The following is a 24,930-nucleotide window of genomic DNA, read 5'->3' as shown; positions in this document are numbered from 1 at the left end:
GCCAGTGGAGAACAGAGTAGTTAGGGGGAAAAGGGAAGGTACACATACACAAGGGAAGAGAGGATCAAAGAAACAAAGGGGAATAAAATTCCAAGAAAGTACCAAATGTCTTAGAGGCAGTAGAAAATAAGCACTAAAAAAAAAGCTACTATACTTGATGTGAGGCTGTTGGTAGATTAATTTTTTTTAAAGACTTTATTTATTTATTTATTTATTTATTTATTTATTTATTTATTTATTTATTCATTCATGAGAGGGAGAAGCAGGTTCCCTGTAAGGAACCTGATGAGGGACTCGATTCCAGGACCCTGGGGTCACAACCTGAGCTGACGGCAGACGCTCAGCCACTGAGCCACCCAAGTGTCCCTGTTGGTGGCTTTAAAGAGCAGCATAAATGATACCTACAAGATACTTATAGTTTTGATGGTACATGGAAAGGGGTTTTTTCCTTAAATCAACTTAATCCAAGGCTTACGGACAGTGAGTTTTGACCAGCATCAGATAGATATGAAGTTAGTCCTGTTGGTAAGCAAATATAATAGGCTTCGGGCTCTGAGTACACAGTCCCTGCAATATGTAACACATTGTATGAACTCAACAACAACAACAACAAAAAAGCTGGAATCATTTCTTCTAAAGCCAAGGTACCAAGGAAGACTAGAATCTTTATGTAAGGGGGAAAGTGAATATATACGCTAAGACCCCTGTATGCACAACCTGTGATCCACAAATACATCTAAAGAGATCAAATGTACAAGTTTTATTTCCCTAGTTTTCAGTAGAAGCCAGCCAGGCCAGTATCCTAACTGCACCCTAACTACAAATGTAATTTTGTCAAACAATGTGATTTATAAATGTCTCATTTCTCTTTCAGGGGTTCAGTCCATCAGAACTTTGCTGATTTCACTTTTACAACTGGCAAAATAGTTGGATACATATTCACATTAAAAGGAGATATAGATTCAAATGTAGCAATTGATCTTTGCAACAAAGCTTCATTGGCATTTTTACAAAAGCATTTAGGTAAGAAACTAAGAGTATTTCATGACATAAACCAGGTGATGCTTAGGACAGAACTGTCTTCATACAGTCCTATTTTAACTATCTGCGGTTGGTTTACAATGTAACATAGCCGCAAATCAATTTGAAAACAAAAACTTGAGAGATGTACTTTTGCTGCTTTGCATGCTATGTATATCGGAGACAGAGAGTCTTCCTGTTAAGAGTAATAGTCTTTCTCTGCAGACTTGCAGACTCCTGTGCTGAGAGGTCCTGGCAGCGCCTAATCCCATCTCTCTCTCTCTCTCTCTCTCTCTCTCTCTCTCTCTCTCTCTCTCAAATTTATTTAAATTCAATTTGCCAACATATTGTGTAACAGCCAGTGCTCATCCCATCAAATGCCCATCTCTCATTGAGATGCAGCAGCCAGGATCAGCTCCCAGGGATCCAACCTGCCCCCGCCCCCGTCATCCGTAATTTGTGGGGCTGTGCTGCCACCTGGCGGTACTGAACTGTTTCATGCTCTCAAAAAGTTTTACTAACCTTATGGACATTTCTATTTTTCAGGACTGCGGAAAGATTTTGATCAGTGGGATTCTTTGATTGAAGGAAAAGACGAAAATCTTATGCCAGGGACCAACATTAATATCACCAACGAACATGACACTCTCCAGAACTCTCCAGAAGCAGAGAAATAGAATTTAGATTAAAAGCACTTTTTTAAAGATCTTGTTTAAAAACTGTCAAAAAATATGTGTGTATGACTTTTAATATATTTTCTCAAATAACTCATATTGGAAAATGTAGACTATCCCATAAAAGTGATTGAAGCTTGGACTAGGAGGTTTTTTTCTTTAAAGAAAGATTGGTGTCTATCGAAATCATGCCAGCCTAAATTTTAATTTTACTAAAATGACGCTGTGTCAAAATTAATAACTACTTTTACATTCTTTAATGGACAAGTATAACAGGCACAAGGCTAATGAAAACGTATTGCAATGACATAACAATCCCTAAAAATACAGATGTTCTTGCCTCTTTTTTCTATTATAATTGAGTTTTAGCAACATGTTATGCTAGGTAGAATTTGGAAGCACTTTTTGGTCATGATAAGAAAAATTAGATCAAGCAAATGATAAAAAACATTGTTTTACCAAGGATTAGGGATACTGAACAATTTCACTATGGTAACTGAATGGGGAGTGACCAAGGATAAAAATATTAAAGCCAAGTCAAAGGCAGCAGATTAGAATGGATTAAAGAGAGTTTATAATTTGTTTGCATTTACTTGATGGTTTATCTCATGGATTCATGGGTCAAGAAAGGTGCGTAGGACAGGCCAGGGATTCCAGTTATAACACCTTATTCACCCAAAGGCTGTGAGAAATAACCAAGGAAACATTCAGACTTTTAACTGGTTTATCTTTCCAATTTCATGTACTTTAATTCTGTATGAGTATTGGGAGTGGAATAGCACAATAGAGGCATATGTTGCTTTACTGAGCATTGCAGTTTATTGAGTTTCTTACAATTGGGAGGTTCAAGACGTCAGTGGAGGAAGTAACAGCAGGTGGGGTAGAAATTGCAAGAGAATTAGAATTTGAAATGGGAGCCTGAAGATGGGACCTCATTGCTGCAGTCTCATGATCAAACATGAATGGCTGAGGAGTCGCTTTTTATGGATGAACAAAGAACGTGGTTTCTTGAGCTGGGATCTACTCCCGGTGGAAGATGCTGTGAAGATTGTTGAAATGACCACAAAGGATTTAGAATAGGACACATTTAGTTGATAAAGCAGCAGCAGAGTGTGAGAGGACCCACTCCAATTGGAAAGACTTTCCAATTGGAAAGTTTTTGTGAGTAAAACACTGTCAAACATCTTGCAAGAGACATTGTTCACAAAAGGAAGAGTCCATCTATGTGGCAAGCTTCATTGTTGTCTTATTTTTAAAAATTACCACAGCCACCCCAACCCTCAGCAGCTGCCACCCTGATCGGTCAGTGACCATCAACATGGAAGGAGGACCCTCTGCCAGCAAAAAAGATCACAACTCATTGAAAGCTCAGATGATGGTTAGCATTTTTAAGCAATAATTTTTATTAAGGTATGTATATTGCTTTGTTTAGAAAATGCTATTGCACATTTAATACGCTACACTATGGGGTAAACATAACTTTTATATGCACTGGGAAACCAAAAAAATCCATTTGACTCACTTCATTTGTGGTATTTGTAGTGGTCAGAAACTGAACCCACATATCTCTGAGGGATGTCTGTAGTTGGAGGCGAAAAGCTTAAAACTTTATGCATTGAAATGTCTGGGAGTCACAGAAAAGGGTTCTTGTTTCCCGAGGAATATAAAAATGTATGCCACTCATCAGTTAAGTATATTTTGGGTTAATTATGGTCTAGGTCCTATGAATTCTTCATAATTGTTTAAGCCTGTGTGAACAGGGGTAATCAGGACATTGTAAGTAAGCCTGGTTAAATAAATCCCTACCCTCTTTGCTCAGTTAATAAGTAACTGTGTATTTTGATTTGGCACATCAGGCTATCTTAATGTTTTACGGTGCAAAATGGCTCATTTTGAAAAAAAATTTTGGCTTCTGTCCTATAGCATTCTGATTGTTTAAGTTTTTAAAGAGTTACGAGTTTCTTAGCATGAACTGAAGGCTTTCTATAATCTGGCCCTACTGCATCTTCTCTGACCTTTTCTGCCACTAATCCACAACTGTATCACCTACAGGGATGAACCAAACTTATCTATTCTTTTTTTATTCTTATTCCAGGAACAAGCAATGTGCTTTCCACCTCGACTCTGTTTACTGCAAAACCCTCTCCTTTCTACTTATTGAAATTATACCCACCTTTCAATGTCTTTAGTTCTCTTGCCCCATCAGGCTTTGGGGGCTGATGTTTCATATACATCTTTCCCCTGCCTTCACGTAGCAAACCTCCTCACTTGTTTTAGAAATGGATAACCCTGGGGATCCCTGGGTGGCTCAGCAGTTTAGTGCCACCTTCAGCCCAGGGCCTGATCCTGGAGATCCAGGATCGAGTCCCATGTCGGGCTCCCTGCATGGAGCCTGCTTCTCCCTCTGCCTGTGTCTCTCCTCTCTCTCTCTCTCTCTGTCTCTCTCTCTCTCATGAATAATAATAAAAAAAAAGGATAACCTTTCCAATTGTACTTGATGTCCCATTCAGTATATCTTTTTAAAATCCTTTGTCGGTGGTACATGCAGATGCTAAAGGAGAAAATATCCACTGAAAAGACCCAATGAGTTAAAGTCTTTAAAATGTGGGCCCAGTGCACACATTGAGTGTCTTTCAGGGAGGGGAATACTACTTCCAATCTTAAAAGCACTTTGAGAAAGGTTTTATTATCCCCATTTGACAGATGAGGAAGATGAAGTCTCAGAGACCCTGATTAACCTGTCCAGGTCACATGTCCTGTTAGCAACGTACAGCTAGGAGGTGTCCCGCAGCTAGGATCTGTACCACCACTTATGCAAAACCATGTTTTAACAGCATGCACTTTGAAGTTAGATCTGGGTTTGATCAGGTTTCTCAGACTCTCCAGCTCTTTGACCTAAAGAAGTTAGGTAACTTCTCTAAACAGCTTCACTTTTCTCACCTATACGATATGGCTAATATTGATATGCCCCCTTGGGGTTGAGAATTAAATGAGAAATGCATTTAAAGCATCAGTTGAGGGACTGATATATAAGGGCTAATATTGACGATTACTGTTTCCTCCATTTCTAAAACTGTGATTCCATTACTACAGATAACCCAGAACCACAGATGTTCCAGAATCACATTTCCTTTTTAATAAAATGAAACCACCACGCCTTTCAGGAGAAACTTTATTAAAATCTTGTGTCATATGAAGTACTTCCCAAATCAAACAGAATATTAGTCAAATGTTTAACTAGACAGACAAGGCAAAGTTTCCAAAACAAAAATCTGAAGGAGTTACTGCTAACAAAGCCATTCCCTAAGTAGGATCATATAATATACTCGTATATTAAATATAATAAACCTATAATTTTAATTTAAACACTATATTCAAAAGAAACAAAAACAAGGTTTTTTTGTTTTTTGGGGTTTTTTTTTTTTTTTTTGAAATTTGAGTAATGTGTTAGCAAACTGTCTAGCAAAATCCTCCTAACTGATTAGGAATATAATACATTTAAAGGGAGAAAAAGGATCCTAGGTCCATATATACAGCAACACCACTAAATACACTGCCTGGTCACCCTGAGATCTATTTTGTTTTGAACACATATCAAAGTTTTCAAAAATGACAGCTTCTTCTGATCACATGCTCTCAATTTGCTCAAATGCTCTGTCGGCCTGGGTGAAATGCCACTAGTTTAAGAGCAGCTTCTGAATGGCCACATCTATGGATCCAGCGTTAAAATCTATATCACTTCCAGACCCTTCTTCTGGAAAACAAACAGAGAGAGAAAGAGAGAGAGAGAGAGAGAGAAACCTCGAGTTGAGAAAGAAAGAAAAATGAGAAAGTTATTCACTTGATAAGTACTACCACAACAAATCTAAGGTCCTCTCAAAATGGTGAGAATTATTCTTTGGAGAAATAGTCCTTCAGAGATTGTTTTTTCTTTCATTTAGTATTTTGGTTCTCACACTCTACCTATTATCAAATATCAAATCTAAAATAGTATAAATTTGGCGCAGTATAAAATTGGCATATTTTATATTTTGCTAGAATGATGTTAGCCAAGCTGATAACCAAGTAAGTCCTTTGTTCTCTTTCATTAGCATGTATTTTTCAAATATGATAGCTACCCTGAGCTGATTTCATTCTCAATGTACATCAGTTCTAAGAACCAGTGTGCTACTTATGAACAAGATCACACAATAACCAGTTAACTTCAAATAAATTGAATCCTATCATGAGATAAAACTAAAAATCCAGAAAGTCCAAGAGATCATTTTTTAATATATACAAAGATCATTTGAATATATGAGCTAATCAACACTGAGAAAATTCTTTAAAATCCTTTTGAAAATATAAATTTATCGAATTCACAATGTAATTTTCAAGATGATTTCAGTCAACAAATAAGCTTTCTTATGATATTTCAAGAAATCCTCTTCTTAGTTATATCTCTAGAAGCATTTTAACACTTTTAACAAGGAGATGTTTTGTTTATTTTTTTCCTACTACTAACATCCAAGGAAACTGATAAACAATTTTTTTGAGGATTCAGGATAATGGTGTTTTTAGGACTTAGCAAACTGGTGATAAAGTTATTTTCTTTTAAAAACACAAGTTACCTTCAGTTGTAGTATCATCCAATGACATGAAGTAAAGATTTTTTCCCATTGTTTGGAATATATTCTAACAAAAGGAACCTTTGGATTACTACCAATTCTTTGTTATAGACACAAAATGATAAAAATCAGAAAGCAAACCAGAGATAAACCAGAAAGATGGTAAAAATGAAAAACGTCTCCTTTTAAAAAGTATGACAATCTGATTTTATAGTGAAGAATCACTCGAGTACATTTTCTAATCCTTCTAATACTCATTTCTCAGGAATATCTCTACCGGAGTATCCCACACAGAATAAAGTACCCTCTTCTAATTTTTAGCTCCCAAACCCCACAACTCTGGTGTCTGGTACCTTTTTCAAAGGGCCACTATCTGAAAACATTATCCATGGTGAGCCACAGACCCTTTATTAAAGACTTAATGAAGAGGGATATTTCTCCTATATTTCTTTCAGCAAGTAATAGCACTGTGTGCATGCATGAGGTCTATACATAAATGAATTCATGAGACACATTCTTACAGTGAAATGAAATCGCTCCAATGGAAAAAAAAAATCTTAATGTAATCAGAAAGACTTCCAGATCACAGTGCCTTGACATATCACCAAAGAAGTTATGCCTAACCTCATACCTTACAATATCCACTCTTTAAGCAAAACCAGCTCATTTGTAGACTCATATGTAAGAGTTTCTTTGAATTTGAGGAAAGAATCATTTCAATCATCAATTTCAGTCTCTTCAATGACTGAATTTTAAAAAGAAAAGCCTTACTCATTCATAAGCAGTCTCTATTTGCTAACTGATGTAAAGCCAGAGATATGTCTACTGTTTCATGAACACTTTAAGTTGTCTTGAATGGTTCTCTTCTACTTCGCAGGTATAGGGTAGTTTATCCAAATAGCATCTTGTCTCTATCTATGCATTTGGCTGTGGATTCTTGAAAATTAATGAATGGAAAAGATCAGAATGTAAAAGAAAGTTTTAATAAATACTACTGCAACATAAATGAAGCAAGTTGTTATTTTTGACAAGAAAACAAAAACATGGAATATAAGAAGGCAGAGAGAGATGTCCAATGATTCATAGTGGAATATTTCAAATGACCTCAGTGTGCACCACTAGAAGAAATGGTTCAACAAGTGACTGACCATTCCTGTCATATAATATTATGCAACTATGGCCTTCTGGTTGCAGCCAAGGCAGGGTAAGACAACTGTGGCCTCTTTGTGACACCGATTACAACTAAAAATTCTGGAAAGAATACAAAAAGCAACTATCTGTGGACCCTGAAAAGTAAATAGGTACAGGCAGATTGAGGGCCGAAGTAAAAAACAAAACAAAACAAAACAACAACAATAACAAAAAACAGAATAATGACTCATGTAACAGTGATGAGATTCACAGGTTTGGTTTTTTTTCTTTCTTATTTTTATTTTCTTCGTCTCCTAGTTTTGTCCTGAGCCTAGACCGAGTCACAGCTGCCCAGCTGGGGAAAACAGCAAAAGTCTTAGAGAAATACCTTTTTCTAGCCAACAGATTGGGGGGGAAAGCCCGTAAATACTTAGAGAGTGGAATCGGTGGGAAATCTCTTCATTGTCTTTTGTTTTTCCCTTCTGGCTCTGTCCCGAGAGCAGCCCCACTTGCTGCCTGGGGACAGCCGTCGTAGGACAGGCGTATGAAAATCTGAGAGATGACTCTGGCCAGTGCAACTGGGAAAAGGGCCCTCTGATACCTGAAAGAGCAGGGTTGGGGGGGTGGTTATTATTTTCTCTCTTGTTTCTTTGTCTGCTACACTCCAGAGGCAGGCCCAGAGAAACCTTGGGAGGAGAGACATGATCAGTCTAGAGAAGCAAATAAAGAGGACTCTTGAGGCTAGAAAGTGTGGAGGCAATCTCAGAGAGAAAAGGAATTGGATGATGTGAACCCCTAATACTATATATGAACTGACAGAAATCCCAAGGTCAGCCCTGAGCTATGCATATGCAGAAGAGAACCAACTAAGCAAAGCAAAGTCTTTAATACCTGAACTGCTGTGTAAACTGCTACCTAAGTCCCTGAGTGGCTTACGCTCTGGGCACCAAACACCATAGCAACGGCTCCAAAAAGTAAACTGAGGGATGCCTGTGTGGCTCAGTTGGTTAAGCAGCTGCCTGCAGTTCAGGTGCTGATCTCAGGGTCCTGGGATCCAGCCCCATGTCAGGCTCCTTGCTTAGCATGGGGTCTGCTTCTCCTGCTGCCCCTCCCCACCAACTCATGTGCTCTCTCTCTCTCTTAAATAAATAAAAATCTTTAAAAAAAAAAAAAAAAGTAAACTGACATCGGAACTAACAAACATAAAAGGAGACAGAACTTGTGGTGTGAACCTAGCAATTGATGACCTGCTAAAACAAAAACGTCAACATTTTCTAGATATAAACAGGATCAAAAGTTTTAAAACATAATATTTAAAACATTCAGGACAGAATCCAAAATTACTCAACATACAAAGAACCAGGAAAAGTTCATTATTTTTCAAGGCAATCATTCAATGGCAAGCCCTGAGATGACCAGGTATTAGAACTATTAGAGATTTTAAAGAAGTTCAACAAACTCCAAACAGAATAAACTCAAATGCCCAGACATTTTAATGGCATAGGCAATTGCCCATCCTATAATTTTAAGTGAAGAACACAGAATATAAAACTATATGCAGAATGAAATCAATTATGCTCAAAATACGTAGATGATATACTTATACCCATATAAACAGAAAAAAATATGAAAGAAAACAAAACTGATCAATCTTTGTCTTGGATGGATGTATTACAGGTGATACTTTCTCCTTATTTGCCATTTTTCCAGATTTTCTACATCAAACATATTTTATAAAGGTCTCAGACACCAATTTCTTTCTCTTCTTTTTGAAATCTCTCCAAAAAATCGAAGAGTAAAACATTAATAACTAGTTCGCCCAAAAGGATACTTGGCATAAAGTCCAGAATCACTGATTTTGTTCTGTTTTTCATTATTGTTATCCCAAAATTAGTATTTTTTTTCTATAATATTCTGAAACACAAGGGCTTTGGAAATGGTTTAAGTCACCTTTCAAAGTGAAAGACAGTGTTCTCATTAGTTAGTATATATAATTCCATACCTCAGATGGACTCTTATCCAATTTGGGTATACCATTCCAGACATTCTCAGGCTTCACTATCTCCTCCATACCATTTGAAAAGTTTAAAACCTGCAAGAGAAAAAAAAAAGTTAATAAAAAATGGTAGTTTCCAAAAACTGTAACTGATTTATGGACCGTAGCAATTTTCAAATAAAATACCTCAAAGGCAATGAAAATAATTTTATTAAACTTCAATTTTATGTTTCAACTCAACAGAATTTCCACTCAACATATTGTATGCCTATGCCTAGAGAGCAAAGTTAGTTAAAAATGGTATCTCAAGAAGTTCCAAATTTTGTAGAAAAACAGGCCCATGAGCAGATCAATATAGTACAATGTACAGACTTCTGCAGCAAGAGAAATAGCAATATAAATAGAGATCAGCCAAGGTTTGTTGGCTTTTGTTTTGTTTGTTTGTTTGTTTGTTTTGGTGGGAGGGGGAAGGTGAAGAGATGCAGAGGTTTAGAAAATAAGGCTAGTGTATGCTTCCTGGAAGAGGCAGCACAAAATGAAAATGAAGTTGCAATGAAAATCTTTCAAAAGTAAGTGAAAACTAACCAGTGTGGGAGGGGGATAAAATACAAGTGAATAGAACTGCATTATTAAATATATCAAAGGAGCCAAGTGGAATGGAATACACAGGAGAAATCAAGCAGTCTGATGTCCATCTAATACAAGGTACAAAACATAAAGCTGGAGAAGAATATGAACACTCAACCCTAGAGGACTCTCAGGTCCTCTAGAGGACTATGCCCTGTTAATGAGCTTAACATTCTTCTATCCTAGACTAGTGGTTCTCAAATTTTAGTGGTATAAGAATGCACATTCCTGGTCCTACCCCCAGAAACTCTGAATCAGCCAGCGAGGGCAAGGTCTAGGGATCTACAATTTAAGAAACACACCAGGTGAGTCTGATACAGGTGGTTTTCAGATCACAGGAGAAACAAAATCAGCTGGAAATCCCCAGGGAGTTTTACATACAGGCATGTCCTAGTTAGATTTGTATTTGACAAACTTCACACTGGTGGTATAGAGAATCGATTGAAGGAAGACTAGAAGTAAATCAAATAGAAGGGTAATAGAGTAATCTACTTGTAAAACTTGGACTTAAAACCAAGCAGTGGCATTGGGTATAAAAAGGTTTAAGTAAGAGTTAAGAAGTGGAAAGTGTAGAATTTGGTGACTGATCAGATTTCAGAGGCAAGGGAGATGAAAGAGCCTAAGATGGCTTCTTGCTAGGACGGCTGATACATGAACTCTGAAATGATTTTTGCAGTGTACCAGCTTATCAGGGGGAATGATCCAGTAAATGTCTATTCAATTGCATTTTCTAGTCTGGCAGAGTTTGGTAAAGTTTCCTTAACAGTCTCTAAGTACATTTTGAGATAAAGTGCTTCCACTTCACTTACCCTTGTGCCTTCTTCAGCAATTTCCAGAATCTCACATTTGGACCATGTGTTTCTTAGACTTGACCACACAACACATTTGGATCCAACAGTAAATCCTTTCAGAGTGTAGGTGTTCTCTGGTTGAGCTGCCAAATTGAATAAAGACTCAATGCATACCTCTTAGTCCCTTAATGTTAAACACTCAAGCTAAGCATTTTCTTAATCCGCACTTAACTATTTCTATATAATCAACATGATGTATGGTCTGAGTCTATCCCTTTTCCTGGATTTTATTTTAAATTCTTCCAGTGCCCCTTCCCAATAAAATCTTTTACTGCTTTCTTCAAAAAAATACCACCATGATGTGATATCTTTTTTAAGGATATAAATCTGATTCCTGACTTTGAAACTTACTCTTAAAAGCAGGTGATTGTTGCACAGGTGGTATGGTCAACGGTTACAACAGCCATTTCTTTAGCAAAGCAACATATTACAAGTTATCAAACATTCTTTTCTTTTTTCTAAATATTTTATTTATTTATTTATTTATTTATTTATTTATTTATTTATTTATTTATTTATTTGAGAGAGAGAGTGAGAAAGCAGGGGCAGGGGGAACAGAGGGAGAAGGAGAGGCAGACTCCCCACTGAGCAGGGAGCCTGATACGGAAGGGATCCTAATGTCTTGGGATCATGACCTGAGCAGAAGGCAGATGCTTAACTGAGTGAGCCACCCAGGCACCCTAGCAAGAAGCTATTACTCATTATTAAAAATGTGGCAATGAGGACTAAAAATCTAGGGTAATGCTTAAATAAATACAGTATATCCACGGAATTTAAATATTTTGAAAGTCATATTTAAGGGATTAAAATGCAAGATTCAACACTACGATTTCTATTTAGTTTTTAAAACTGTATGTATAGACATAGACAGGGTGAAAGACAATAGAAGCAAGTGCACTGCAGCTTTACCAATAGTAGGATTATGGTGATTTTCATTCTCCCTAGACTATTGTTTTCTCTCTTTTGTATGATGGCTCAAATTGAACAACATAAAAACTGACTTATAAAAAGTCTAACACTGAGTAGTTAAGAAACCCTAAAAGTTAGCCATTTCATGTAATTTTTACATCTTATTAAGCCAAGAAAATAACAGTGAATATAATTTATAAAAAAGTTAATGACAATAAATATTCTCCAGTATCTACTCACGGCTGTTCCCCTGTTTGGTTAACACAAGCTCCCTAAATCTAGTGTTTGTTTAGGGGTTTCTAAATCAATAGCAAGGTATCTTCATAAAAAAAGTTAAATTTGAAAACAGCAAAAGTGATTCCTATCATCAATTCATGCCAAAGTAGTGCTTTGCAAAGGAACACTGTTTTTTTTTAATACTCACCAAAAAACATAACCTCTTGATTTTAAGGATTATGTGTTTACATTTTAAACATAATTACTTTTTGGAGACACTGATTTTAAGCATTCTACTTCTAAACATGATATTAATAATTCAGCATTTCATCCACCATGATTCTACACTGACTTCACACCTTAATCTCCCCACTTCTAAGATGCCCTTCATGAAATCTGATTCTCATATCAGTTTCTAATCTTTTCCCCAAAAAAATTAATTTAAAAAAACAAATAGGACAAAAAAATCATTATCTTTAAGACAAATACATACTTTTCAGACACTGAGTTAAATAAAGTAAAAGAAATCACATACCTGAGATATGAACTTGTAAAGCATCATGGTTCTTCCTTCCATCTCTGGATTCTTCTTCAGAGAACAGAGTCAATGATGAAATGGCATCTCTGTTTTTATAATCTGTGAATTCTTCTTTATATATATTCATCTCAATCTGTAGGTTGGGATCATGATTCTTTCCATGTAGATGCAATGATAACCTATGCTGGTCCTTGAAACATTCTACACAACTTGACTTTCCTGTGTCTTCAGCACACGTGGATTCTTGGGCTTTCTGAACAACTCTTAGAGACAAAGGGTTTATTTTGTCATCTAGACACAGCTGGGCTGTGGGTAATTCTAGTTCTGGCTGTTTCTCAGATTCACAGCTGAGGGGAAGCTGCACTGGGAATGGCTGCAGGGTGGCTTCGGTGTCACAGCCCTGGGGGAGCGGCACAATTGGAGGCACCAGGCCTAGCTCTTCTTTCTCTTCATCCCCGACAAGAGAATGCTGCAACTCAATGGATTCCAGTTCCAGGAACTCTTTTGATTCCTCATCAGGATAAAGGGGCACCTCAAGTGAGTTTAGTTCTAATATCTCCTTTGTTTCACTAGCATGCGGTAATAATGCATTAAATCCTGCCATGAGGTATTTATCATCAAACTTTGCTTTGTCAACCAAATGGCACTCTATTTTGCTTTCTAGTACCTCAGGACCAATATTATCTTTGCATGGGTTTTCAAAAGCTTCAAAAATGTCATCGATGTCACGGTTATAGAATTTACTAGGTTTGGTTTCAATAATGTTGAAGTCTTTTTCAACTCTTTCATCATCTGTCTGTGGTTCCACAGAGAGAGTTTTCTCTTGCCCAGCTTTACTACTTGGTTTCTTAAGTCCAACCTCAGGACTGAGGGACCCAAGGGCTCCCTTTATCTCTGGGCATTTCTTTTCATAGGGCAGATCACTAACACCAATCTTAGAATATTTCTTCATTTTCTCATTAATACTTTTGCCTTTGCTTTTCAAGTCAACAATTGCTAAAGGGATGTTACAAACATCCCTTTTGATCTCTAATATTGTAATCTCCAACACATCTTCTGTCACTATTTCATAAAAGTAGTCATTTCCCTCTTGAGGGCACACACCTTCTGAAATATTGAATCCTGAGAGGCAACATGGAAAGGCTTGCATGGGAACCACCAAAAGTTCAGAAGGGATGTTCCAGAGTGCTTTGGGGTCCACACAGTCTTCGATGTTTCCAAAGTCTACAAGTCTGACGGATACGAGATAATCGTCACAAATACTGGTGATAAGTGCCCGATAATAATGCCCATCTTCTCTATATCTCACTATGCAAGGATCTCCAATATGAGGGCATGGGACACAACTTCTCCAATCCGTTACCTGCTCTCCAGCAGTCTGTACTTCTACTTCTAAATACTGAAGTTTCTCAGTATCGGCAAACTGACACCAAAAATATTCAGGCCCATCTATCACAGTGGCATAAGCTCTTATCATCTTCATCTTTGGCTTATACCAGTTAAGAAAGAGTGAAGTGTCAATGTTGGTTTTTTTGACAGACTTTGAACAGGTACTTTCAATTATTTGATTAGAAAGTCCCACTTGAGAATTTTCACAGAAAGCATATCTGCTAATCATATCTTCTGCTATGATCCCATGTTCATCAGCAAGAATAACTTCCCATTTGTCTTGAAATTTCACAAATTCACATCTTATCTGAACCTCATCTGTCCTCTGGGAAAAGTACTGCAACATTTCCTTACATTTTAAAATCTCAGGCACCCGAAGTCCCCTCAAGGAGCAGTGAATGCACAATCCCGGTAACAGTGCATTAATAAGGTCAAGTTTACCTACGTTACTAGCATGAACCACAGAAACATTGCCATAATCTATAAATTGCACAGAGAGAAGGTCATTGGGTTGTTGTTCTCTGACCACAGCACGATACCATAAATTGTCTTCTGGAAAAATGGCACATATTACATCTTCTCTCTGCAAAGGTGGACCTGAATAATATTCTGGCCTTGCTCTAACATCATTTAATCTCTCTGAAAGATGAGTGATTTCAGCCTCATCTTCTGTTAGTTGAACATAGAAGTCTGAAAGGTCATTTATATGAGAAACATACACAGCTGTCTTAAAGCCAGGCATTATAACCTTCTGAGGGAACTCTGAAAATTTTAGAGGCAAATCCTTGTTACATGAATCTTCTATGTTTCTCTCTGAAAGAGTGGCTTCTAGTTTTGTGGCTTTCGAAGGTGGCTCAGCAAAGCTTTCTCCTTTCTTTTCTGTTGTTAATGGACACACTTGATGACCCTTATTTTCCCTAGAGTCCTGATACTGAGTGATTAAGTTTGTCTTGGTGGAACTTCGTAAAAGCTCGGTTTCCTTACATGCTGAGCTGACCTTAGATTTGTAGGATTCTCCTAAGATCTCCATACTGCACAATTTGTTCTCTGCTGATTTACTTAAATACTCTTTAGGTGACGATCTCATATTTTCCTTTTTTACTTCAAGAGTTTCAGCGACAGTGAGGAGTGCTTCAGTTTCTTTTTTTCTTGTCTCACCTTTGTAGCCAAGTAGTCCTAACTTCTCATTAATATTAGCATTAATTTGAATACTGTCATCATACAGTTCTATAATTAGTCTTCCATCTGGATCTTTTGCTACAACCAGAGCCTTCAATGACTTATCTAAAACAGTCTCTTGAAACCATGTTGTAATTTCTTCTGGTATACGATCAGGGATATCAGACAATGAACATTTAACTGCTTGCATGGGCAAAAGTAAGACATCATATGCATCATCAGGTATTGGAAGCAGATCATCGCTTGTTACCACATATATGTTTCCAAAATCAACAAAAAAGACTTTATTTGGTTCTTTTTCTGTTATTATCCCCCTATACCAGTTTCCATCAGTATACTTGGCAAGGCACAAGGTTCCAGGCATCAAGGAAGATGTTTTTAAATTCAGCAAAACTTTACTTAATTGTGTGATATTATAGGACAACTGTTCTAAAATACTTGCATTTCTTCCCAGTTGGCAATAAAATGTCCAAGGGTCATCAATATGTGTTACATACACCAATTCTTCAGTTCCAATTTTCATATCATGTGTGGAATAGTAGTAAGAATGTAGCTGAACAGAGGACTCCAGAGGCTTCTGAAGTTTAACTGCTCTTGCGAGTTGCTTTTCTACCAAAAAATGGCATGCACTCTCAAAGGGTGTTAGCAAATCCACAACATTAAACAGTTCTTCATCATGTACCGAAGCCAAAGCAAATATCGTGCACTTTAATTCAAGATTGTCTTCCCATGCATTGTCTACAAATTCACTAAAAGCTCGTATGGCCTTCTCATCCCACACAAAAGGATTCTGACCAGTTGGCTGAATTAAATTATAAAGACTACACCGAAAAGCCTGAGCCTTAACCTTGAGAAACTCTTCACTAATTGAGTAAATACTCTTCACAGATACCATATCTTTGTCTCCGTAATCTACAAACATTACTTTGACATGCTCAGCAGATTGTGACCCGCTAATCACGGCTCTAGACCATTTTCCATTTACTGTTCGTTTTGCCAAACAAGCGGGGGTGGTCCCCTGGTAAGGAGTAGCTGTACTCTTGCAGTAGTCCTGGATGTTGCACATCAGAGTTTTAAAGCCTTGAATGTTCCTGGTCAGTTGGCACCAGAAGTAGCCAGGGTTTTCAAGATAAGACACTTTGACTTCTACGGTACTTCCAACTTTCAGCTCTCCTTTACAGGAGGAGCCTGGCTTCATGTCCAAGAAATTCTGTATAGGAGGAGAATGAACAGATAGTCTTTCCTCTTTATCCTGCACAACTAGTCCAGTTGGAGTATCTGTGATGACTGCCCTATCAGTCGCAATTTCTGAAACAGGTGCAGTTTTATGGTCTCTCCTGGCTTTCTGTTTTACTTCTATCTTCTTGGCCAGAGACATTTTGTTATCCGCAGAGATAAAATGGTTTGAAACATGCCCTGGAGAGGGGGCACTTATGGAAATGGTTTCCTTTGTTTCAAATTCCTGATACTTGGCATACCCAGCTTGAGCCATTACCTTACTAATGTTTTCTTCCCCTGGTCTTGATTCATCAAGAATCTCAATAACATATTGATTATCCTGCTTGTCAAGGACATGGATAACTAATTCTTTGTGGAGCACAGTCTTTTTAAAAAAGGAAACTGCCTCCTGGCTCCAACTTTTCCCCAAAGGCCAAATATCTGCCAGTGTGCACTTTAGAGCCAATATGGGTAGTCGCCTAAACTGAGGAAGCAGCATCCTCACGTCATACCAACCCACATTTTCCAAACTGCCACGGTCGACTAGGAACACATCGACACTCCTGTCATCTAACCTGGAGACCATAGCCCGGTAATAGCCATTTTCTTTCCATTTGACACAGCAAAGGTCATCGGGCTCGGGTTTCAAAACTACGCCATCCAGCTTACTGGCTGAGGAATAGAAACTGCACATTCTTCTCATCAACTTGCTGAAGGTGCCTTTGTGTTTCCTCAACCTAATCCAAAACTCGGAAGGATTTTTAACAAACTCTACCTGGGCGTCATAGAAGGCGTTTATCTTTAACCTGACTGATTGCAAGGCTGGGAGGGGAATCTCTTCACCCGCTTCTTGCGCAGGCGACGGCGGCGACTGAAGAGCCGTTTCTTGTTCTTCCTCCTCCCCCTCCTCTTCCACTCCCTGGCTCTGAAGAAATCGGTCCGCCAAGCAACAGGACTGGACTCCGAATACACAATTCAGGTTGATCCCATCTTCTCCGTACAGGGTGACATAATAAACATGCTCGAAGGAACAGAAAAATTCAATCTTTGCGTTCACTGCCTGGCCCAGGATCAGTGCCTTCAGGTCACCGACCTGTGACCGAGACCAGCCTCTCCCACCGTCCCAGAGTCCATACAAAGCACAAGGGTAGGTCACCACGGGCATGCGAAAATACTCAGGCAGCAAGTAGCGGAGGCTGCTGCAACTCACCAACTCCTTCCTTCCGTAGTCTACATGGAGCACCTGGGCACAGCGCTGGGGCCGAAAAGTCTCAAGCAAGAGCGCTCTGTACCAATGTCCGTCCAACCCACAGGACGCACACGGAGAACCAGGCTTGTCTGGGCTCTCCTCCCCGGTGGCACTGGCCCAGTTCTCATCCCCCGTCCCCGTGGAACCCCGGTATACCTGGGCCATGCTCTCGGACACGCGGTGGATCTCCTGCGAGAGGCTCCGCAGCTGGCAGTGGATGCGGTGGGGGTGGCACACCTGGGTTACCACCACCGGCTCCGTGACGCCCAGCTGCAGCTGCGGGTAGAAGTAATCCAGGCCGGGCTGCTCCTGCTTGGGAGGGGCTCGCGACAGGACGGGGGCCCCGCAGCCCAGGCCAGCAGAGGCCGCCGTTAGGTAGCGCTTGAGCAGCGAGCGGAAGAGGCTGTGGGGCACCTGCCGGGCCAGGCCCAGCTCCTGCATCTGCTGGAACAGCGCGGGCACTTCTACAAGGACCAGGCGATGGAGCAGCAGCACGTCCAGCACCCGCCCGTGCACCTGCTTGCCCTGCAGGCTCCGGAGGAAGTCCACGGCCCTGGACGGCCAGTGCTGGGGCTCGCCCCCGCCCCCGCCCCCGCCGGCGGGCACCAGGCCGGCCAGCACGCAGCCCAGCACCTCCGAGGGCAGGTGGAAGAACTCACTGCGCCCCGGCGCCAGCGAGCCCGCGCCCGCCGTCACGGTGCGGCCCTCGTCCAGCAGGAAGACGCGGCTCTCCTGCGTGTGCCGGCTGACCACGCGGCAGCGGTGCCACAGGAGCCCCACCTGCACCAGGCACAGCTCGCCCGGCGCCGCCGAGGCGCCGCCCAGCGCCCACGGGCCGCGCGTGGCCGCCGCCTCCTGAATCTCCCGGCTCAGCCGCACGTACTCCTCCCGCCGCTCGCCCACCAGCCCCCAGAGCTGCACCGGGACCACCTCGGGGTGCACGTCCACGAACGACACCCGCAGGGCCAGCGAGGCCCCCGGCGTGGGCAGCCCGGGCGTGGAGCACATCTCCGAGGCGCCCCCGCAGGCCCCGGGCTCCAGGCGCAGGCCGACCGGGGAACACGCCGGGCCGGGCGGCCCCCCTGGCGATGTGCTCGACGCCGGGCCTCGGGGACTCGCGCCGACTCCTCGGACCAACCGCCCTCGGCCGCGCCGCGCACGAACTTGCAGCGCGCGGGGCGCCGCTTCCGGGGGGGCAGCCGGGGGCAGCCGGGCCGCGGGGCGGTGGCGACGCCTGCCGGTTGGCGGAAGGTCCTCCGAGGGCCGTTCGGGGAGCCACGCGGGGCCGGGGCCGGGGCGGGGGCGGGGCCCGGGTTGCCTGGGGGCGGGGCCGGGGCGGGGCCCGGGTGTGGTTGAGGGCGGGGCGGGGCCCGGGTGTGGTTGAGGGCGGGGCTGGGGCGGGGCTGGGGCGGGGCGGGCCCAGGGTGTGGTTGGGGAAGGGGCGGGGGGCGGGGACCGGGTGTGGCTGGGGGCGGGGCGGGGCCCGGGTGTGGTTGGGGGCGGGGCTGAGCCTGGGGCGGGGCCCGGGTGTGGTTGGGGGCGGGGCTGAGCCTGGGCCGGGGCCCGGGTGTGGTTGGGGGCGGGGCTGGGCCTGGGGCGGGGCCCGGGTGTGGTTGGGGGCGGGGCGGGCCCTGGGGCGGGGCCCGGGTGTGGTTGGGGGCGGGGCTGGGCCTGGGGCGGGGCCCCGGTGTGGTTGGGGGCGGGGCGGGGCCCGGGTGTGGCTGGGGGCGGGGCGGGGCCGGGGCCCGGGTGTGGTTGGGGGCGGGGCTGGGCCTGGGGCGGGGCCCCGGTGTGGTTGGGGGCGGGGCTGGGCCTGGGGCGGGGCCCCGGTGTGGTTGGGGGCGGGGCCTGGGCGGGGCCCGGGTGTGGTTGGGGGCGGGGCTGGGCCTGGGGCGGGGCCCCGGTGTGTTTGGGGGCGGGGCGGGGCCTGGGGCGGGGCCCGGGTGTGGTTGGGGGCGGGGCTGGGCCTGGGGCGGGGCCCGGGTGTGGTTGGGGCGGGGCCGGGGCAGGGCCCGCCCGCTTCTCCGAGCGCCTTCCTCCCTGGAGGGCGGGGCGCCGGGGGCCAAACCCCCTAGTCCCCACCGAGCTCTGCGTGCCCGGTGCGCTGCGAGGCTTGGGAGACCCGGGGAGGAGATCCTGACGCGCCGGCTGCACGTGCCCGGGTGTTGGGGCCCAAACTCTCAGAGGCGCCCTGTGGGTGCCCTTTGCACCCCCTGGGGCGTGGGGGAGGGGCCGGTGCTCATTCAGTGTTGTGACCCCCCCACCTCCCCCACCAGCAGTTCCGGACCCTCTTCCGTGTCCCCGTGAGCTTACTTGAATGGAGAACTGTTGTGTTACAATAAAGTATGAGTGTACATGGAGACTGTTAAATCTCCGCAATTACCGGTCTGAGTTTCTCCGCTTTTTGGCTTGCTTACCTAACGCTGGCTTCCCAACCTTGCAGGCATTTATTCTTTTACTCTCAGAGCTTGCACAGAGCCGGACTTAGACAAGGTCTAGAGGAATGGAAGAAACAGGACTTGCTACTCTTGCTGTATCTGCTATGGCAGAGGACTTCTTGGCTGGACTCTTGTTCTGTTTCCCCATCTAAATCTTACTAAGGTAACCCACAGAAGACTCCAGGTGAGAGGGAGCGGAAAGGGAAAGTGCAGGCAAACTGTGAGAGTAGCTCCCGGAGATAGGTCTAGAGTAGATCTTTGTTCATTTGCAAGGTCAGACGCATTTGTGGGAGTTTCCCATGTCGCTCCTTCACATTTTGAAATATCATCAAATGCAATGTCGATAACATCAAGACAGTGCTCAATATAATCCTGGCCTAACAATGTAAATCTCGACATTTTCAATCTATCCCAGTTTCATGCTGCCAAAGGCGCTCCTGTGCTTTTTCCCCCTTGTTTAAGGTTTATTATTATTATCATTAATCTCTAGGTCATGGGGCTTGAACTCAGGACCCTCAGATCAAGAGGCACATGCCCTATGGACTGAGACATCCAGGAGCCCTTCCTTTGCTCACTTTTTAATGATAGTTGTCTTTGAGCATTCCTGAAACCTAACAGGCTGAAGCAATAAATACTCGCTGAATTGGTGAATAAAAGAATCATTTGATTTCTTTAAAAAGTTGGATTTCTACCTGATAAGCTTATGCTTGAAAATTCAGTTTCATTTTCCAAATGTTCTTTAATTAATGCTTTATATTCATGATGGAAGAATAATAAACACTTAACGTAAAAACATCTAGCAAGATCTAGCTTAAATATCTCTTCCTCATGACTCTACTACGCACCCAGGTGGAGCTGATTATCCCTTCCCTTTTACATACCTCTGTTATATTTAGTGTGTGTGACATTTATCTATCATGTCATGCAATTGTTTACTATTTCTCTTTTATACCAGAGTATGAACTTCCCAAAGGCAAGAACTCCTTTCCTATAATATTCTCAGTGCCTAGCAGAGTGCTGGACTTTTGGTCAGCATGCAATAAATGTTTAACAAGAGAATAAGTATATTATCTGGCACTGTGTCATTTATGGTGGTAGGAAGCTATTCTGTTCATTATGAAATGGTCTTATTATCATCTGGAATTGTTTGATCATCCCCTGGAATAATGGAGATTTCAGTTCTCTATTTCAGTGCAAGTAGTATAACCAGACTCTTATGGAGACCAGAAGGTTGTAGATAGAGTAAATGACTTGTTTTCTATTGAACTTGTTCCCCAGCCTCCTTCCATGCCTCAGGGCCTAAACTCCTGGATAATAGGGGCATATCACTTGGCCATGATGGGCTGAGAGCCCATTCCTCCCATCCTCCCAGATACTTTCAATATCCTACTTTTTCTGTGTCTGGGGGAAGTAGCTTTACTTGCTCTACATTGCTCTGCTGCTGGACAGGGAACTGAAAAAAATCAGACCACTGCACATGGAGATTAAGCTCCTGCTACCACACACCACCCATCTCTAGAACTTTTCCTTCATCCCAAACTCTATACTCATTAAACATGGACTTCTCATTCTTCCCTATTCTAGCCACTATTCTACTTTCTGTTTCTGTGAATTTATTCTAGTTGTCTTATATAAGTGGGACCCTATGTGTCCATTGGCATTTGTCTTATTTCACTAAGTCTGTTGTTTTTAAAATTTATCCACATTGTAGCATGTCTCAGAATTCTGTTGCTTTTTAAGGCAGAATAGTATTTCATTGTGTATCTATCAATTTTGCTTATCCATTTAACATTCATCTGTCTGTAGACATTTGGGTTTCTATCTATTGGCTTTGTGAAAAATGCTGCTGTGGACATTGGTATTACAACAATCTGTCCAACTCTCTGCTTTCAGTTCCTTGCCTATGGACCTTGAAGTGGACTGCTGGGTCATGTGATGATGCCATGTTTAATTTTTTGAGGAACCCCTATACTTTCTTGTATGGTAGCTGCAAAATTTTACGTTCTTACCAGCAATACCCAAGGGTTCCATTTCTCCACATTCTCACCAACACTTGTTTTCTGTTGTTATTGTTGTTGTTGTTAATAGCCATCCTAATGGGTATGAAGTAGCACTCATGAATTTTTGCATCTATGCTCCTAAGAGACATTGATCTGTAGTCATTTTTTATAAATAGATTTAAGTATTTTGAACAATAAATAAACAAACAAAGACACACCAATGAGAAGTCATGCATGTCCCTGAAGTTTCTTGGCTGCATTAGTGAGTTTGTAGTGCAACAGAGAATCCTGAAGCAGGACTAGATTTTAAAGGGCAAGGAGGAGGGATCTGTACAAAAAACACTGATGTAAAGGAAATGGGAGCTCACAAGGACTGTGGCCATCTTGGTAGAGGTATATAGTCGGCAACTGAGAAAACATGACTAAAGCCTGAGAACAGAGTAAGGGCCAGAAACACAGATAATGGCAACATCTACCATTTATTGAGCAGTGGTGAATGTTTGAGAATTAATAGCCTAATATTAGTAGCTGAAGTCATAGAGCTATATGACTCTTCCTAGAGAGAGAAAGAGAGTGAAAATCGATATGAAGGCCAAGAACAGAACCTCAAAGAACCAAAATTTAAGTGCTAAGCAGCAAAGAAATGGCCAATAGAGACTGAAAAACAGTAAGCAATAGGAGGGAGCAGTATTCTGGAAATCAAGGTAGAATATGGTATTAAAAAAGAAGAAAATGATCCTCTTGTGTTTCAAGGAATTCCAGTGTTATTTTCTTCCTCTGTCCTCAGTGAGCATGTCCATCATTGTAATTATTAGTTGTCAATCCTTTTTAGTCACACCAGAACTGTATAAACAGGGGAATTGGATCAATAGCAGATCTGGACTTACTATAGTGGCAAGGCATGAACACTCTTTTTGCTAATGTAAGTCTTTCAAATCTGACATTTAAATTAAGATAGGTTTTATTTCAATTGTGAAAAGTAAAGATGAAAGTTTAAAAATTATTTCTAAATTTGTTATTACCATTTTACCCTAAAAATACATCAGGACAAAAGCATACCAGGACAAAACAAAATCAGGCATTTTAAAACATTTATTTTAAAAATCAGAATAATGCACTATATTTACTCACATATATTCCTGTTTGTAACCAGATATTTTCAGCAAACAGACATCTTTAAGCATCTTCATCTGCTTTTATCAAACCTTCAAAGTGGCTCCTGCTGCTGTTGACAATCACAGCAGCCTGTTGGGGGTAAAGTATGAGGAGAGAAAAATAATCATGTATTCTTCAAAATTCAGAAATAATAAAACACTTGAGTGGGTAAATGTGCATTTGTATGCTACCAGTGAAGGCCAAAATAGTGATGTGATTTCCATACACACTGTAAAATGAAGGATAAACTTGTCACATTATTAACTAACCAAATATTTTGTATTAACCTATCCTAGATTTTTTTTATGGAACAGCTATTAAACTGTTGAATACTTCTTAAACATTACAGTAATCCCGTATGTTTAAACACACACAAACTTTTGAAAATGCACTTAACCAGTTAGTATGGTAAAGAATCTCATGAAATCAAGTGTTACTGACCCAACATAATTATTTTGAAGGTAGGAGAAAAACAGCATATGACTTTATCATGTGTGCATAAATGTTTTTTCTCTCTCCACCGCCCCCCCACCCCCAAAAAATCTCTATAGCAACAAATACCTTCTGAGTGGCTTCTATTTGAAGTTTTAAGGGAAACAGAGGTGTATTACAAGGTCCATGCTTGCAAGCAGTTCATTCTGTACGGGAGAAGCAGGCATAAATCCATATATACAGACACATATCCTCAGTAGGGGAAGCAGTAGGAGCACAGAGGTGCTGAAAATGTGGAAGTCTTCAGAGATCATTCTAGATATTCAAGTAGGCTTTAACCCCAAAATGAGTGTGAATGAGTAGTAGTGATGGGAGGAGAGTTAGGTGGAGAGCACAGCAAGAACACTGCATGAGAAGCAGCCAAGTGAAGAGCATCTCCAGAGAAATAAGTGGAGCAATGCACTTGCCAGGAGGTCTCGTGCAAGTATGCAGTGAAATGCAAAGGTTATAGGAAGATGGCCTGGAGTCAGAATGAGAGGGTCTTGGGCATGGTATTGAAGATTTTTACTTTTACTGTGTGTATATGAGGAGCAGTTGAAGGTAAGAATGTAGGGCTAACATGTCTGGAGTTTCCTGAAAGAAGAGGATTTTGCTACCCTGTGAGGGAGAAAATCCATATGAAAAGTTTGTATTGTATCCCAAATAAACCTTAACCTAGTTTGAAATATGAGAAGTTAATCAAATGCAGGAAAAAACAAATCCCAAGAAATGTTTTAAAATCCTGTTTTTTTCCTAGGGCATCAATATAATGCCCACCTTCAAGTATGTGCAAGTTAAGATTCTAGGAAATTCTAGAATTCAGTCACTTCATCTTATAAAGAAATGGAAATCAGGAGAAATGAAAGGACTTGCTCAGAGTTATGCTACTTTGTCCTAAGTAGAACCTGAATTGGATATAGGTCTTTAGAATTCATGCTCAGTCTGCCCTCCACATTACCTGGCATTTATTAATAATATGTATTTTGTTTGGTAATCATTTTTAAAGACTCCTGGTTTAATTGGGGAGAAGAGAATTGATTACTTCCTCCCCAATTTTTTAACCAGCATGTGGTAAAATACACATTTTTTCCCAGAGGGAATCTGTTTTCATTAATGAGAACGTATAAACTATTTCACTTGTAAATAAATGGTTGTGCTTAAAAAGGTGAAGATGACAGAACAGCATTTTTTTTAACATTTAAAACCTCCCTGAATTATTTCCTTGTGTTTTTTCTTAGCAAAGTGAAAGAAATTTCAGACTA

At 41.6% G+C, this 24,930-nt stretch overlaps 2 protein-coding genes across 5 annotated transcripts in view; one reads left to right on the top strand and one right to left on the bottom strand.

The window, feature by feature from the left end:
• The window catches only part of PLA2G7 (phospholipase A2 group VII), a 42,746-nt gene extending 38,559 nt beyond the window's left edge, over positions 1–4,187 (top strand). For all 4 annotated transcript variants that reach the window (XM_072733447.1, XM_072733453.1, XM_072733442.1 and 1 more), the window contains 2 exons: positions 875–1,023; positions 1,567–4,187. In XM_072733447.1, the coding sequence (XP_072589548.1) occupies positions 875–1,023; positions 1,567–1,697 (280 nt within the window). In that variant the 3' untranslated portion in view covers positions 1,698–4,187. The remainder of the gene's footprint in view (positions 1–874; positions 1,024–1,566) is intronic.
• A 664-nt stretch (positions 4,188–4,851) lies between these two features.
• On the bottom strand, positions 4,852–18,656 carry TDRD6 (tudor domain containing 6). The gene is made up of 4 exons (XM_025991025.2): positions 12,567–18,656; positions 10,865–10,989; positions 9,435–9,524; positions 4,852–5,448 (listed from the first exon to the last, which is right to left on the bottom strand). Exons 1-4 carry the CDS (start codon positions 18,610–18,612, stop codon positions 5,425–5,427), a joined length of 6,285 nt encoding a protein of 2,094 aa, XP_025846810.1. The 5' UTR covers positions 18,613–18,656; the 3' UTR covers positions 4,852–5,424.
• Between the last annotated feature and the right edge of the window lie 6,274 nt (positions 18,657–24,930).

Source organism: Vulpes vulpes, chromosome 1, assembly GCF_048418805.1.
Source record: "Vulpes vulpes isolate BD-2025 chromosome 1, VulVul3, whole genome shotgun sequence".
Classification (NCBI taxonomy): domain Eukaryota; kingdom Metazoa; phylum Chordata; class Mammalia; order Carnivora; family Canidae; genus Vulpes; species Vulpes vulpes.
The sequence above is the reverse complement of the archived record's forward strand: the minus strand, read 5'-3'. Positions and strand labels throughout refer to the sequence as shown.